General features: G+C 42.7%; 1 protein-coding gene across 3 annotated transcripts in view; it reads left to right on the plus strand.

Moving 5' to 3' along the window:
- The window catches only part of FER (FER tyrosine kinase), a 370578-nt gene that overhangs the window by 46169 nt on the left and 307063 nt on the right, over positions 1 to 17346 (plus strand). For all 3 annotated transcript variants that reach the window (XM_030193456.1, XM_030193455.1, XM_030193454.1), the window contains exon 2: positions 5177 to 5452. In XM_030193456.1, coding sequence (XP_030049316.1) covers positions 5246 to 5452 — 207 coding nt within the window. In that variant the 5' untranslated portion in view covers positions 5177 to 5245. The remainder of the gene's footprint in view (positions 1 to 5176; positions 5453 to 17346) is intronic.

The raw sequence follows: 17346 nt of genomic DNA on the forward strand, positions 1-17346 counted from the left end.
GAATATGCATGAAATCTATTTGCATGTACTGTCTCCATTTTATGAAGTTGAATATGCATGAGATCTTTGTGAAAATCCTGAAAACCTGACTGGGTTGTGGCCCTTGGACTGAGGTTGTGCATCCCTGCTCTAAAATATTGCACTCTATATTATTTTAATGTGTGCTGCCAAAGGGCTTAAATCTGTTCTTCCTCCATGCTGGCCAATATAGATCATTATTGCTGTGTTGGCAACTGGCCTCAGGCCTAGGAGTTGGTTAGAAGCTGTTTCTAATAGTTATCTCTTTAGAGTCTTGGTTTTAGTGTGATCCAGTTGTTTCCCATTTTTTCCTAGGGTCCCCCCCCCCCCCCCCCCCGAGTATTAGCAGTGAGACTGCCTGTTTGTTTTGTTAAGCAAATAAGTACATAAGTATTGCCATACTGGGACAGACTGAACGTCCATCAATTCCAGCATCCTGTTTCCAACCAATCCAGGTTACAAGTATCTGGCAAGATCCAAAAACAATACAATACATTTTATGCTGCTTATCTTAGAAATAAGCAGTGGATTTTCCCCAAGTCCATTTTACTTAGAAGACTAAAGTAAAATGGACTTGGGGAAAATCCACTGCTTATTTCTAAGATAAGCAGCATAAAATGTATTCTATTCACAAACAGAAGACTATTCTGTTTGTGAATGTTTAAGAGCAGAACTGAGGGTAATATTTGACCTATCGGATCACTGAAAGTGCTAAAGATTTTACTTGGGGAGGAGGGGTACCATGTCATTTTCTACCTCTTGTTCTTTAGCCCCATGCTGCTCTGGAGCAATATTTTGGGTTATACCTGGCAGAGAAAGTAATAGTCTTGCATCCCCCTCCAACCCTAGGGTCTATCATCTCTCCCTCTGCAATTCTTCAACTTATCTTTACCTCTAATGATTTTGACAGTGGCAGAATTTTAAAAAGCTGTTTCTCACCAGCCCTGGAGCCTTCCCTCTTTCTTGCCCCATCCTTTTTCTGGTGAGGCCAAGTTTTTAACCTCATGATTCTCCGCTGGAGAATATGTATATATCTCTGTGTGTGTGTGTGTATCTCTTAGGCAATGAAATTAATGCAAATTGAAAAATGTGCTCAAAGATGATGCCTAGTCCTCCACAGAAGCCTTCAGCCAGTCTGCTTCTCTACTCTCTTACACATCTCTCTTTTCTCTCAGGCATCAGATCCTGTCTTCAAAACACTATACACAAATTTTGTGCAAAAATACACTCAACCTTACCATACAAATAATAGTACTAACTCCCAGAACTGAAAGAGCAATAACCTTATACATGAGAGGCAGTACTGTAAATATTACATCAGGCCCTAAAACAGCAATGCACTACCTAGTGAAAAAAACCCAAAACAAATAGGACTGCAACAAGATGTCTACATAAACCCTACATGATAACAGAATACCACACCTTGATCACACACGCAAAACACAAACAGACTCTCAACAAATAAGAAACAAGGGACCACAGATCAGTAATAAAGAATATGAAGGCAAAAAATGAACTGGAAACCTCAAGATCAGACTGTGCACACACAGCACTAACAGAGAAATAGAAACTTATGCAAAATACCAGAGACGCACATTTCCAAAATCTAACATATTCCAATTAATATATTCAAAGTAAAATACTTTTTTCTACCTTTGTCATCTGAACGTTTCATTTTTCTATATGCTTTGGCCCCAGTATCTCTTGTATGCTTTTCTCTGTTTTTTTTTCTTGTCTTTGCAGGATCTCCTGCCCATTTGACATTTCCTCTGTATCCATGTCCACTGTCTATCATTTCTTTATCCCTATCCATCCTGTTTACATCTCCCCTCTGTTCTTTGTCACTTTCTCCATGTTCTGCATCTCTCCTCTGCATTCCTACCTTGACCTATCCTGCATTTCCCCTTTCCTAATCCTCCCCCTGTGATCAGCAATACCCCTGTATCCCTCACCCCTGTGATCAGCATTGCCTTGTGCCCCCATCCCCTCCCCTCTGTGACCAGCATTGTCCATGTCCCTGTGCTCCCTCAATGCCCAGCATGTCTTCTCTGTCTCCCTGACACTCCTCTTTCTCTTCTTGCATCCCCTACCATGGGCCCAATCAAATGAGGGTTCATTAGAGAACCACTTCAGCACAAGATTGTGTGCAAGAAATTTGTCTTGCTGTCGGGTGATAACCGCAACAGGGTTGGACCCCAGCTGTTCACATGTCCAGGGTTCCCCCGATAGAGCACCTTCTTTAGCTAGCTGGTCAGCTAGATCATTCCCTATTCTGTCTGGGTGGTCTACTCTGGCGTTCCCTTTTACCTTCTTCTAATAATGCAAGAATGCAAAGATTTTTTCCAGCTTTGGGATTTCAATTGGATAAATACTTAATCAACCCATATCAAAGGTCATGCACTTGACCTCATTACATACAAATTTACTCCTGATCAAACCTTTACAATAACAGATATCAATTGGACACAAGTACCCTGGTTAGATCACTTCAAACTAAAAATATCCATGCAATGGAGAATAAAAATAAATTTGAGCCTGAATCAAGAATGAAAAACTTTCACCACAAGAGGTCACATTGATCCAGTATTATTCTGGTAAGAGGTCTACAGGAATGAATGGTCAGTACAAACAGACTCCAATCAATGTCTTTTAAACTGGGACACAAGATGCAATAGCATACTTGATAAAAAAATAGCACCAATACAAACAAGAATATCACAAAGAAAAAAACTCACTCCCATGGTTTAACGACAAATTGAAAAAACTAAAAACCCAAACAAGGAGACTTGAACGTGCTTGGAACAAAAAGAAAGATGAACAAACATTCACTGCTTGGAAATTAATGTTAAGAAAATGCAAATATACCATCAGGCAATCCAAGAGGTCATATTATAATTCCAAAATAGGACAAAACCATAAAGACTTACACAAGTTATTCCAATTTGTACATAATCTTCTAGACACCACACCAGTTACCTTAACTAACATGGATACCCCATCAGCAGATAAACTAGCTACCTACTTCAGTAAGAAAATCATTAAAATTAAGATCCACCTTATCAGCTAACTTCTTCGACTATGTAAAATTCATTGACGACTTAGACCCAACAAGCAATGAGTATCCAGCAGATCGAATTTGGACAAATTTTTATTCACTTATGGAATATACTGTCGCCCAAGAGATCAACAAATTCACCAACACAAGGAAGAGGAGGGAGGCGGGGGGGGGGGGGGGGAATTGGGGTGGGCTGGAGGTCCGGCCCCTCCCCCGTCGCTTGCTGGGTGGGAGGGGGCTTGGCCACTAGACCACCAGGGACCATTTTCTGGGGGTTTGGGGCGGCTGGAGACCCACCGGATCTCCAGCCCTCCCTGAACCTTGGGGGGGGGGGTGGGATCGTCGGGGGGACTGGAGGTCTGCTGGACCTCCAGCCCCCGTTGCTCGGGGCAGGGGTAGTCAGGGCCTGGTGGTCCCATGGACCTCCAGCCCTGTGTTTGACAGGTTTGGGCTTTTGGCAGCCCAGACCTGTCAAACAGGTGAGGGAGGATTGTGCTGAGCGCACTTCTACCCCATGATCAGAGGTAATTGCGCTGCTTAAATTTGCATGCATTATCTCTGATCATCGGTCTGGTAAAGCCTTGCGCTGTTCCAGCGCTATTTTAGAGCGCTGTTTGGAACAGCGCGGGGCTTTTGATCATCTGCCTGTCGGCCCTGTAGGACTGTTTATTCCATCTGTATTTTGTACTTTTAAATCTTGAAACAAGGTAAAATAGTTTTTAAAGTCCAGTATCTAATATCTAACAAGGCATTTCTTTTTGCTACAAACATAAATCAAATGTCTGTATTTCACGCCTGTGAAATTATTTGGAACTTTTAATACAGAGGGGGATTCAACAGAATTTCAGAAATTTAGTGATAAAGATATGAACTTCAACTCACAGATTGTAGTGATGGTTTCATATTTGTAGTTTCTGATCCTGATCTGATGTCCTTTGATGATCCAATTGATGCAGATCACTGGAGGCTTGTTGTTGTTGTTGTTGTTGTAGTAGATCCAGCTCAGATCACAAGCAAAGAGAAAGGGTGCTGGCTTGAAAAGTGAAGGAGGTAAAAAGTTCCCTTTATCCAAACAAAACAAATTAACAAAGAAAACTCAAAATAAAACACAGGAGTAGTACCCCAACATAGACTGAGCAGAAGTATATAAAACTTTGAGCAATAAAGAAGTAAACAGTGTATTATTTAACCTGAATTAATTGTATGAGCCCAATGTGAACACAGCCCCCTGCTTCCCCCCCCCCCCCCCCGCCTAGCCCAGCTTGCATCTTCACCTGTGATCGTTACAAGACCAATGCTGAAGCCCTAATGTACCTTACCAAGTTTTCTGATAATTTACATGACCACCAAATGTAATAAAGCCAATGCCCAAAACATCTGGCTTCTCCATGCCTACTGAAATTTGGGTTTAATTATGGTCACTCCATGTAGCTTTAACTTAATTCATTCTTAGAAGCCCAACACATCCATCCTTCTGAAAGGGTTAGAACTGCTGCTTTCTGCAGGTTGGTATAGGCTATCACTAGGGCTTCTTGTGCCAGGTTAGCCTTCCACTATCCCTTTACCATATTTTTTTTCAGTCCACATGTAAAATAGGAAACAGTTCCAAAGACGCTTTTTCTTCAGATATTAGGAAATCAGGAATAAATAATTAAAAAGATAATTTGTAATGATCCAACAAAAAACCAGTATCTTCAAAGGAACAAAGAATGACAGTACTTTATGAAGTAATAGTATGTTCCCAAACCAGAGATTGCATGCTGAATAAATAAAAAGAATTACCTTGTGTGATTAAAGGAGTCATAACTTGTGATTGTTTTGCACTGTTTTTGTCAGTATGCCATATAGAAAAATGTTTGCCTGTACTAATCAATAACTGCTGTCTTGAGCTTTTGCTTATTTCTCTGAATTGGAACCTGTGATTGTTCATATGAGAAGAGCCTCGTATGTTTCCTTCTAAAGTTTTGGGAACTGACTGCAAGTTCAAATAATTATTTAAGTCAGATAGCAAAAATACCTTGCTCATGCCTTTTTTTCATGATGTAAAGACATTATATTGGTAGTTCCTCTCAGCTCATTTCATAACTTTTCTTTCTTTCACAGTTGCAGGCATGTGTTAATCAGAAGACTGTTCTCTGCTTGTTGTGGTGTCTGTAGTGCCTTAAAGTAACAATGGGATTTGGAAGTGATCTGAAGGATTCCCATGATGCTTTGTTAAAACTGCAAGACTGGGAACTGCGACTTTTGGAAACTGTGAAGAAGTTCATGACCCTGAGAATTAAAAGTGACAAAGATTATGCATCTACTTTGCAGAGCCTTTGTAATCAAGTTGACAAGGAGAGTGCTTTGCAACTGGATTACATTAGCAATCTGTCAAAGGTAAGAAAACTATTTAAGTTCTAATTCAAAGTAGAACTGGTTTGTTGTAACGTTTTTTTAATCTGATAATTTGACAAAAATCTGTGAGGTAAAATTTTTAAGTCTTCACAGAAAGTGCTGCTTGAGCTGACATTCAATTATTTTAGATAGACACGTTAATTCACTCTTGTAGTGCATGTTAGGATTGAGTGACTGCCTTGTATTTATTGTTTTTACCTCATTCCACTTTTCCTGATAAGGTGATATTAGTTCATTTTAATGCATGGAAATAAGGCAATTAAAAAAAAAAAGGCAATACCTTTTTTTTATTGGACTAATTTAGTACATTTCTTTATATACTTTTGGGAGCCTTTCATCAGTGTAATTTCTAAAAAATTAGTGAAAAAAATAAATGCATTAAATTGGCCCAATAGAAAGGTACCACTTTATATTTTTGCAGGGTTTAGTTTTAGCCTATTTTTTAGTCTTTTTTTTAGTCTATTTTTAAGTCTCTCTTAAGCCCTTTGTATATATTTGAACCAACCTTCCAATTTTATTTATTTATTGCATTTGTATCCCATATTTTCCCACCTCTTTGCGGCCTCAGTGTGGCTTACAATAAGATATGAATAATGGAAATACATTTGTTACAACTTGGTTATGGGTTACATTGTACAAGTTCTCCGAGGTCAAGCAGGCTGCTTGTTCTCACGACTGGGTTGACGTCCACGGCAGCCCCCACCAACTGGAACAAAACTTTGCGGGCGGTCCCGCACGCAGGGAACGCCCACCGCGCATGCGCGGCCATCTTCCCGCCCGTGCGCGACTGTTCCCGCTCAGTCTTTTCTCTTCCGCGCTGGAGAGAGCCGCGTTCGTCTCTCTGTCAGCCCCGGAAACCGGATTGCGCTTTCGTCGCGAGTTTTTTCTCCTTCGTTGTTCTCCGTTTTCTATTTTATTTTGTCTAAAAAAAAAAACAAAAAAAAAACAAAACGCAGAACTTTGTTTTTCCCTCGTCTTTTAGCGGGGGCGTCTCGTTGCGGCCTTGTGGCCGCGTGGTCGATTTATTTTCGAGGTGTGAATTTTATCGCCACCATCGACGACTTTGACTTCGCCGACGCGATTTTTCCTTCGATATCCTCGAAGGTCCCGAGTGGATTTAAAAAGTGTGGTCGGTGCGGCCGGCATATCTCGCAGACCGACACTCACGCTTGGTGCCTCCAGTGCCTCGGGCCGGAGCACGATACCAAGACGTGCACCTTGTGTCTCGGTCTCCGGAAACGGACACAGGTAGCGAGGCAAGTTCTACTGGACCGTCTTTTTGGAACTTCCGCCGGCCCCTCGACGTCGACTTCGACGGCATCGGTATCGACGGCCGGATCTTCGGTACCGGTACCGATGTCCACAAAATCGGCACCGACGGCACCGACCCCAGGAGCACAGGTCCCGTCAGCCCGCCGGTCCTCCGGCGACGGCAGGGGTGAGAGGCCGCGTGGGCAATCGGCCCCGGTCACTCCCTCTACCCAGAGCCCTCGGGACCGAACCCTGTTGGACCCGATCCCTCGAGGCCGAGGGGGATCTACTTCCTTCTCGTCTATTCCACCAAGCGCCGATGACGGGCACCGTAAAAAGGCAAAGAAGCACAGTCATCGGTCCCCCATGGCGCATCCGGCTCCCAGCGCCAGGGATGATTCGACGCCGAGGAAGCGGCAGTGCCGAGAGGAGAGGTCCCCCTCGGTGGTAGAGGTATCATCACGCCAGGGTGCCAGCACTTCGGTGCCGTCTCCTGGACCCGATCAGCTTCCGGCACCGACTCCTCTACCGGCCCCCTCGCCTTTCCCGACTGCGGGCCTAGACGAGTGCCTCCGAGCCATCCTTCCGGGGATCCTGGAAGGGCTGATGCGCCAGACTGTGCCCTCCTGGTCGATGGAGGGAGCTTCATCCCCGCCGGCGCGGGATTCCACCGCTCGACGACGCCACCGAGGCCTCGGTGCCTCGACGTCAAGCCGGGCCCGGTTGAGGACTGAGCTGCAGGAGCTCATGTCCGACACCGAGGAAGAGGCCTCGTGGGGGGAGGAGGAGGACCCCAGATATTTCTCCTCAGAGGAGTCTGTGGGCCTTCCCTCCGACCCCACTCCTTCACCAGAGAGAAAGCTCTCGCCACCTGAGAGCCTCTCCTTTGCCTCCTTCGTCAGGGATATGTCTATTTGCATTCCCTTCCCTGTGGTCTCTGTGGATGAGCTGAGGGCTGAGATGCTCGAGGTCCTCGACTATCCATCACCACCTAGAGAGTCCTCCACGGTGCCGTTGCACAATGTCCTCAAAGAGACACTGCTTCGGAACTGGTTGAGACCATTATCTAATCTCACCATTCCCAAGAAAGCGGAGTCCCAATACAGGATCCACTCGGACCCAGAGTTAATGCGGCCTCAATTGCCTCATGACTCGGCGGTCGTGGACTCTGCTCTCAAGAGGGCACGGAGTTCGAGGGATACCGCTTCGGCGCCCCCAGGGCGGGAGTCTCGCACTCTGGACTCGTTTGGGAGGAAGGCCTACCAATCTTCCATGCTCGTGACCCGCATCCAGTCTTACCAGCTCTACACGAGCATACACATGCGGAACAATGTGAAGCAACTGGCGGACCTGGTCGACAAGCGGCCAAAATGGGCGATTTTTTTTGGATGGGCGTCCTCAACTACACTGCCCTCTGCATCGAGCTGCATCAGAGGGGTGAGCAGCGCGGCGTCTTCGGAGGGGGGTGTGGAATGACGGCCAAAATGGACTTTTTTTTTTGAATGGGCGTCTTCAACTGCACTGTCGAGCCGCATCAGTCTTTTTTAAAGCTGAGCACTATTTTTTTTTTGTTACTTTTGTAGCAGTTTTTCAATCCCGCGCAGCCCCGAGAGGTGCAGACCTCTCGTTAGATTTTCCAGCGTTAATGCAATTGGAAAAGGTTAGTGCATCTCATTACAATAGGGTTTCTACACAATTTGCTCATCTGCATTCTGTTTTCGTTAGCTGCTACCGTCGTCGGAAAAAAGTCTAGTGCATGCCAGGGTTTACTACTTGCTCGTTAATGGCTCGTTATTGGCTTGTTAAGTTTAGTGCATCTGGCCCTTAGTGCCTCCTCCTGCGCTAATAGCACATTTGACAGTGTTCACTAACTTCAGTATACTGTCCAAGCCCATTCTCTGCCCATTCCTTCCTAGTTCCAGTCTTCTAACACAAAATGCACTTGTTCTACAGATTAGCGCATATTAACTACTAAGCCATAATGCTAAGAGTTGGCATGTTTGTGCAGAAGCAGTTAACACATGCTAATTCGCATGTTAAGTACTTAATGCTGTTTAGTAGAAGGGACCCTATGTGGTGGTGATGAGAATTATGCAATTACAGCTTCTTTGTTTTGATCTGTGATATAAGATGTTTGAACAAAGTAAATAAATAACCACGATAAGGAACTGATTTGAAATGAACAGTATGTACAAACAAAATTGTCAAACCTACTAAAATTCTATATTTACAAAAGCTTAGTTCCTCAAACATTTAATGTGGTCTGTTTTATTTTCATATATCCTTGTAAGTTATATTGTGCATAAGGAAAATAGTGAATGTTCAGCAAGATGATTTCCTGTATTGAGTTGGATGAAGTGGTTGCTGAAATGTCACATATGATTATAATGAGATACAGCTTACAAGAATGGGAATCTTTATGCGTACTATTTTCTCTTTTTGTACAGTTAGGATATTCTTTGACATAAGTACTTAAGAGTGGATGAATAGCCTAATAGTTAGTGCAGTAGCCTATGAACCAGGGGAACTGGGTTCATTTCCCACTGCAGCTCCTTGTGACTCTAGGCAAGTCACTTAACTCTCCATTGCCCCAGGTACAAAATAAGTAATTGTATATAATATGTAAACTGCTTTGATTGCAACCATAGAAAGGTGGTATATCAAGTCTCATCCCCAACCCGTTCTCCTGCTTTAATCTCTGTTCTCTTTTGATGTTTTTTTTTTATTTGTAGCATTTATACCCTGCTCTTTCCCGCTCAATAAGTTCAGTGCGGCTTACAATGTATGTGTACAAAGTATTACAGAGATAACACAGTGTATGGGTACAAAGTATCCCAGAGGTAGCATACTGTATGTAACATAATGTATGAGTACAAAGTATCACATAGCACAGTTGTATAAAAAGTTTCCCAGAGGTAACATAACGTAAGTAACATAATGTGTGGGTATCTGTATCTTCTTTGTGCAACTTGTTCAGTAACAAATGTTTCGGTTCGTTAATGAATGACTGGCTTCATCACATGATCAATATTATAGCATAAAAACCACCAAACTGTAGCAAAGACTTCATTTTTAATTTCATTTTCATTTCTGTTTTGTGTTCTAACTTCTAAGTTAGATAAATAATATAGATGTCTTTTTATAATGTATAGTTTTCCTTTTTATCCTTGCCAGATCATGTGAATGGGATATTTCTCTTCTACCAGTAGATGGAAATAGAGCTGAAGTGTTTGGTCTCTGTGTATAGCCTGGTGTAACTGGTAAGGGAGTTGGTATTCCCTGTCTTCCACAGATAGATGAATTAGTGCAGCAGTGAAGAATGGTTAATGTGGAGAGTGAGGCTTTGATGGGTCTGCTTCATCAGAGGAACAAAGGCATAGAGCCTGGGGATGAAGAAAATGGTAACAGAAATGTAGGACTGAGCATCTCTCTCAAGGAAGCAAGAATCTGTTGAGCATAATGTTCCCTCCCGTGGCACTGAGATCTCCTCTGAATGCAAGGGACTCTGGAACTTTCGCTGCAGTGCTGGCGAGCTGTAGGGGCTATTTACAAAGAGGAGTGTGGTAGCTGTGTTAGTCCACTCTTAAGGTTATCAATAGAAATCAAACAAAATAAAACATGGAAAAGAAAATAAGATGATACCTTTTTTATTGGACAATAAAAAAGGTATCATCTTATTTTCTTTTCCAAGTTTTATTTTGTTTGATTTCTATTGAATACAAAGAGGAGGAAATGCAGCATCAGAGATGCCAGAAGTGACAGTCCCCAGCTGAGGTTTGGAGGTAAAGGCAGGTGTGGCTAACTAGAGTGGTATTTAGTCCATTCTGGGAGTAAATGGCAGCCTCATTGAGTTAAGGTGACGGGTCTTGAGGCCTAGGATTTTTTGCTAAAAATAGCAGGTTAGACCTTTTGTCCATTCAAGTAAGCAAGGCCCTCTCCATTCAGGGGATGCACTTGGATCCCCAGACTAATAAAGATGTAGGAAAGGAACTCTGGATTTGAGAAAAAGAATGGCATTTCAGGAAAGGAACAGGATACAGAGGAAACTGTTCAGGAACAAGAAGCTGCCTAGTAGCACATTTTAACGAGTGCTTCAGGAAAGACCATGGTGCTGGAATGGTATAAAAACAGGAAATGTCTTTAGCTTTTTGAGATTCAGGATAATCTTCTTTATCTGCCTCCATACAGCAGGCTAGCTTCTTTCTGAGGAGTTCCCCAGACTGAAGCCAAATATTAAATTATCTCCCCTTGGATATTATACCATACCAATTTCTGCATAGGTAACTGCAAGCAGCACAGTTCAGCATAAAATCTGCCCTGGATCAAGGCTACATGGAAGTGATACATTTGTGTTTTAGCTGTGCTTGATGAAGAGCTACGGTGGGGTTCAAGGGTATTGTTTCAGCCAAAACCATCTCAACAACTTCCTCTTGAGCAACTTTGTACCAAAGGCCTGGTTGACATAATTTGTGGTGGGCAGTGCAACTGCCTCTTAAGGGAATCTACCACTTCTATAGGCTAATTTGACGCTCATCAGTTCTGTCCTGGGCGAAAACCGGTGCTCATCAAAGTTGACCAGTGAAATGCCAAGTGTAGGACAGGGACAGTGCTGGATGAATGTCAGCACTTATTGACTTTGTTGGCAGTGTTCAGCACTTGCTAGGATAGACTTTTGGGACAGGGCAGGGTGAGGAGGACTCATGATGCTTACAAAGTCCAGTATTTTAGTATGGAGAAGGCAGAGGCTGTGCTCAAATTGGGCTCCTACAATTCAGGTTAAATAACATAACTTTCTCAAAGTTTTACATACTGCTTAGTCTTTATTGGGGTACAAGTCCTGAGTTATGTTTTGAGTTTTTTTTCTTTCCCTTAGTTAATTTTATTTGTTTTGTTTGGATTAAGGCAATTTTTTTGCATCCCTGTGCTTTTCAAGCAAGCACCTTTTGCTTGTGATCTGAGCTGGATCTACAACATAAAAAGCCTCCAGTGATTTGCATCAATTGAATCATCAAAGGACATCTGGAACAGAAACTGCAAAATGAAACCATCACTACAATCTGAGGGTTACAGTTCATATCGTTAATTTATATTATCTCTGAATTTTTGAAATCCTGTTGAATCTCTGTCTGCATTAAAACTTCCAAATAATTTCACAGGAGTAAAATATAGCCATCTGATTTATGTCTGAAGTGGACAGAAGTGCCTTGTTAGATATTAGATATGGACTTTAAAACTGTTTTACCTTGTTTCAAGATTAAAAGCACAAAACATAGAATTAGCAGTTCTACAAGGCTGACTGCATATCTCCTAGAGAATCTCAGCTTCTTAGGAAGCAGATACTTGAAAGGGGCTCACTCTCATCAGGCACTGTCTGTGTAATTAACACTCCACTGTTAATTGCTGCCAAAGGCAAACTGGCTTTTTGTTATACTGAATAGTGAGAGAGCTCTCTAATCTTTCCTACTTTAAACAAGAATATGCTTTGGCCTAGTAAACTAAAGATCTTCATGATAATCCCAGTAATCTGGGAAAGAAGGAACAATAGACTCCCCCCCCCCCCCCAGTCTACCTAGAGGACACAAACTCAAGAGGCAAAACATTTATCTAGCTACATCCACACCTGCTTACCACCATCAAACCCCTAAAACTACAACCACAATTAACAGACCACTACTTGGAAACTTGGGCATCCAGATCAGCTAATAAAAACTTTCCTATGATCCATGATGTCATCAGTGAATACCACCTAGACATCTTGGGAATTTCTGAGACCTGGCTGGATAAAAGCAGAGTACTATTGGCTGAACTATACCCCACAGGATCCACTATTGTACACCAAGCAAGACAAGGGAAGCAGGTTGTGTAGTGAAAAATGCTTAGAAAAGAACAGATAATCGCAGAACTTAGTAATAGTCTGCTAGAGACAGGAATTCACCCAGTTTAACAATTCTCTGGATTTGTGTGTCGATGGAATGGTACTACAGAGCACCAAACAAGATTTATTTCCCACTGGTAGTTCCAATGAAGACATTTGCCAAAGTGGAAATATACATATTTATTATATAATAATAATAGTAATAATAAACAAAATGACAAACAAGCACACAAAATAAATACTGCTAGGATTACACTAAAGATCTGAATACGAATTGCACAAAAATAGATATCTGCCCATAAATTCTGTTACAGTAGTAAGAATTATTCCTGAGAAGAGAATACTAAAAGCCAAATATATTCAGTAATAAGCCCGTAAGAGCTATTTATTCTATTCTATTTATATACTACTTTTACCTTCAAAAAAGGTCCCTAAGTGGTTCACAAAAATGAAGTAAAAAAAATGAAATACACTCAAAAGAATTTAGGAATAAAAAAATAGCAGAATAATTCAATTATCACTAAAATAATATGTTTTCAAGTATTTTCTGAATACAAAACATGAATGAATAAACTTGATATACTCAGGAAGAGCAAAACAGCCATTGGCAAACTAGAAATAGTAACTAACTGTCCCCATACTACAAGACTGATCCCCGATTTCTCACCATCACAAGTCACTTGCTTCGTAGCAGGATCTCTCAGGATGAAAGGCCGGATTCTTTTCTTTGGCTTTAGCTGCTTACACATTGAGCCTACCAGTAAACATTTGGTTAGTGGAGAAATAACAGTTACAAACATCATCCAGCACCAGTGGCTAGTCTAGCACAAGGATAGAAAACCTTAATTATCAGCTTGTACTTCTCTGTAATGATGATATACAGAGAGGCTTAGTATTTAGAAGGCACAGATAGACAGTCTTATTTCTCTAGAGCTATCAGCTGTGCGCTCGCTCTGGTCCTGTGCCAAAATTCTTCTCTTTTGTTCTTTAAGTCCAGTACCAGACTTCTGTCTGCTGTTCTCAAGTGACTGTTTTGGCCCAAAAAGAGCAAGCATTCCTCCTGTTCAGCAGACAAAATGCAGGCCTGGAAAACAATGATGTCCATAGTAGATTCAGACACACTCCCTTGCAAGTGCTGGCACTGACCAAGGAAGCCCACAAGCCTTATCTCATACTTGTGTCGGTGTAAATCTGTCTGGTTACCAACTTCAGACCCAAGGATGAAGTGCAGATGCTCTCTGAATGCAAGTGTACTTGCTGGCAGGCAGTGCAAAAATGCGGGAAATGTTCAGGCATCTATGGCAGTATTGTCCTATAAAGATGGTTCCTGGCCTAGCCAGGGTTTGGTTCATAGGCCTTGGTACACAAAAGGTGATACACCAGGGACACCCCTACAGATGGAGGGGTAGCAGTCCTGATCTGAGAGACAGGCAAACTGCAAATTCTCCATCCCCCACCTGTCTGAGTCAGAATGCTCCTAATTCAGCTGGGAGATGAGGAACCAATGTGGCTGCTTCTGGTCTACAGTTCACCTCACAACACATCTGTGCAAGAACTGCTGAATCTGGTGACTGAGGTAACCCTGAGCTGTCCTAGGTTACTGAGCATGGGAAACTTAAACCTACACACACCACCTTCTACCTTCCTTGATATGATAGGAGCTCTGTGGTTTACTCAGGTGATCAGATCTCCAACCCATGAAAAGGGCCATATGCTAGATTTAGGACTTAGGACCTCTTAAGAGCCTCCGGGTTGGAGAGAATTTATAGTACTGGTACGGCAGGAGCGGGGCAGACGGGATTGACTAACGCCTCTCGCTCACCTCCATGTTGCGTAGGCCCATCCGCTGTAGTGCTCATTCCTCTGTGTACTGGCAACCACTGGAGATGAAACTGAAAGAAGCCAAGAGAGAGATACGTCTGGCGAAAGCGCAAGCGGAAGAACAAATGGCTAGAAATGTAAGGAGGGGTGACAAAAATTTCTTCAGGTATATAAGTGAAAGGAGAATGACTAAAAAAGGAATTGTGAGACTAAAAGATACTGCGAACCGCTATGTGGATAATGATGAAGAAAAAGCAAATTTGCTAAATAGATACTTTTGTTCTGTTTTCACAGAAGAAAATCCTGGAGAAGGACCGCGATGGACTGCAAAAAGTATAAATGAGATTGAAGTGGATAGAGCACTGTTCACAGAAGAGAGTGTGTATGAACAGCTTGAAAAGCTAAAGGTGGTTAAAGCCATGGGACCGGATGGGATCCACCCCAGGATATTGAGGGAGCTCAGAGAGGTTCTGGTGGGTCCTCTTAAAAATGTGTTTAACATATCATTGCAGACGGGAGAGGTTCCGAAGGATTGGAGAACGGCGAAGGTGATCCCTCTTCACAAGAGTGGTGATAGGGAAGAAGCTGGAAACTACAGGCCGGTAAGCCTCACTTCGATTATTGGAAAAGTAATGGAAGCGATGCTGAAGGAAAGGATAGTGAATTTCCTGGAAGCCAATAAGTTGCAAGATCCGAGACAACATGGTTTTACCAAAGGGAAATCATGCCAAACGAATCTCATTGAGTTCTTTGATTGGGTGACAGGAGACTTGAATCAGGGACGAGCTATGGACGTAATCTACTTAGATTTCAGCAAAGCTTTTGACACGGTTCCCCACAGGAGGCTCTTAAATAAACTGGATGGGCTGAAGATAGGTCCCGAAGTGGTGAACTGGATTAGGAACTGGTTGATGGACAGAAGCCAGAGGGTGGTGGTGAATAGAATTCGCTCGGAGGAGGGAAAGGTGAGTAGTGGTGTGCCTCAGGGATCGGTGCTGGGACCGATTCTGTTCAATATATTTGTGAGTGACATTGCCGAAGGGTTAGAAGGTAAAGTTTGCCTATTTGCGGATGATACTAAGATCTGCAACAGAGTGGACACCCGGGAGGGAGTGGAAAACATGAAAAAGGATCTGAGGAAGCTAGAAGAATGGTCTAAGGTTTGGCAATTAAAATTCAATGCGAAGAAATGCAAAGTGATGCACTTAGGGAATAGAAACCCTCGGAAGATGTATGTGTTAGGCGGGGAGAATCTGATAGGTACGGACGGGGAGAGGGATCTTGGGGTGATAGTATCTGAGGATCTGAAGGCGACGAAACAGTGTGACAAGGCGGTGGCCGTAGCTAGAAGGTTGTTAGGCTGTATAGAGAGAGGTGTGACCAGCAGAAGAAAGGAGGTGTTGATGCCCCTGTATAAGTCGTTGGTGAGGCCCCACCTAGAGTATTGTGTTCAGTTTTGGAGGCCGTACCTTGTGAAGGATGTAAAAAGAATTGAAGCGGTGCAAAGAAAAGCTACAAGAATGGTAAGGGATTTGCGTTACAAGACGTATGAGGAGAGACTTGATGACCTGAACATGTATACTCTGGAAGAAAGGAGAAACAGGGGTCATATGATACAGACGTTCAAATATTTGAAAGGTATTAATCCGCAAATGAACCTTTTCCGGAGGTACGAAGGCGGTAGAACGAGAGGACATGAAATGAGATTGAAGGGAGGCAGACTCAAGAAAAATGTCAGGAAGTATTTTTTCATGGAGAGAGTAGTGGATGCTTGGAATGCCCTCCCGCTGGAGGTGGTGGAAATGAAAACGGTAACAGAATTCAAACACGTGTGGGATAAACATAAAGGAATCGTGTTCAGAAGGAATGGATCCTAAGGAGCTTAGCCGAGATTGGGTGGCAGAAGGCGAGGATAGTGCTGGGCAGACTTATACGGTTTGTGCCAGAGCCTGTGTTGGGAGGCGGGGATAGTGCTGGGCAGACTTATACGGTCTGTGCCCTGAAGAGGACAGGTACAAATCAAAGTAGGGTATACACAAAAAGTAGCACATATGAGTTTGTCTTGTTGGGCAGACTGGATGGACCATGCAGGTCTTTTTCTGCCGTCATTTACTATGTTACTATGTTAGCAGACATTTGACTGTGAGTCAACTGCTTTACAAGTTATTTTGCATCAAAGATCAATAGACCCCTGACGCAGGCCTTTACGGCCGAAAGACGTTACATGTCGGGTTGTTTTTATTGATTTGAATAAAGACCTTGTTTGGGAAGACACCAACTGTGAGAGGACTCTTTTTTTTGGATCCACTGTTTGTGTGTTTGTCTTTGCTTCTCCTGTGGAGAGATCACCTTCTGTGGGTGTTTGCTTATTTTATACTATCCCAGACAGAAATAATCAATGTCTCAGCTGAATATTTAGAACGAAAACCATATTGACAATGATCTAGAACTTTATTCTGATCCAAAAAAAATCTTGTGATTGGTAAAGGACCAACTTCTCTTTCATTTTTGCTAGAAAAAGCAATGATGACACTGGCCAGTAATTTTCAGCCTTAGATTTTTGTATTTGTTCACTCTTCAATATTGGGTGTACTAAAGCTCTTTTCAAGCAAACCAGCATTTTACCTTTCAACAGGTTATCAATAGAAATCAAACAAAATAAAACATGGAAAAGAAAATAAGATGATACCTTTTTTATTGGACATAACTTAATACATTTCTTGATTAGCTTTCGAAGGTTGCCCTTGTTCGTCAGATCGGAAATGAGCAAATGTGCTAGCTCACAGTGTATATAAGTGAAAACATTCAAGCATTACTATGACAGTCTGACAGGGTGGGAGGATGGGGGTGGGTAGGAGGTATGCATGGGGACATCAAAGCATATCATTGATATTCTAACAGGATGGGTGTGGATAGGTGAGGGGTGGGG

This window comes from Microcaecilia unicolor, chromosome 2 (assembly GCF_901765095.1).
Source record: "Microcaecilia unicolor chromosome 2, aMicUni1.1, whole genome shotgun sequence".
Lineage (NCBI taxonomy): Eukaryota > Metazoa > Chordata > Amphibia > Gymnophiona > Siphonopidae > Microcaecilia > Microcaecilia unicolor.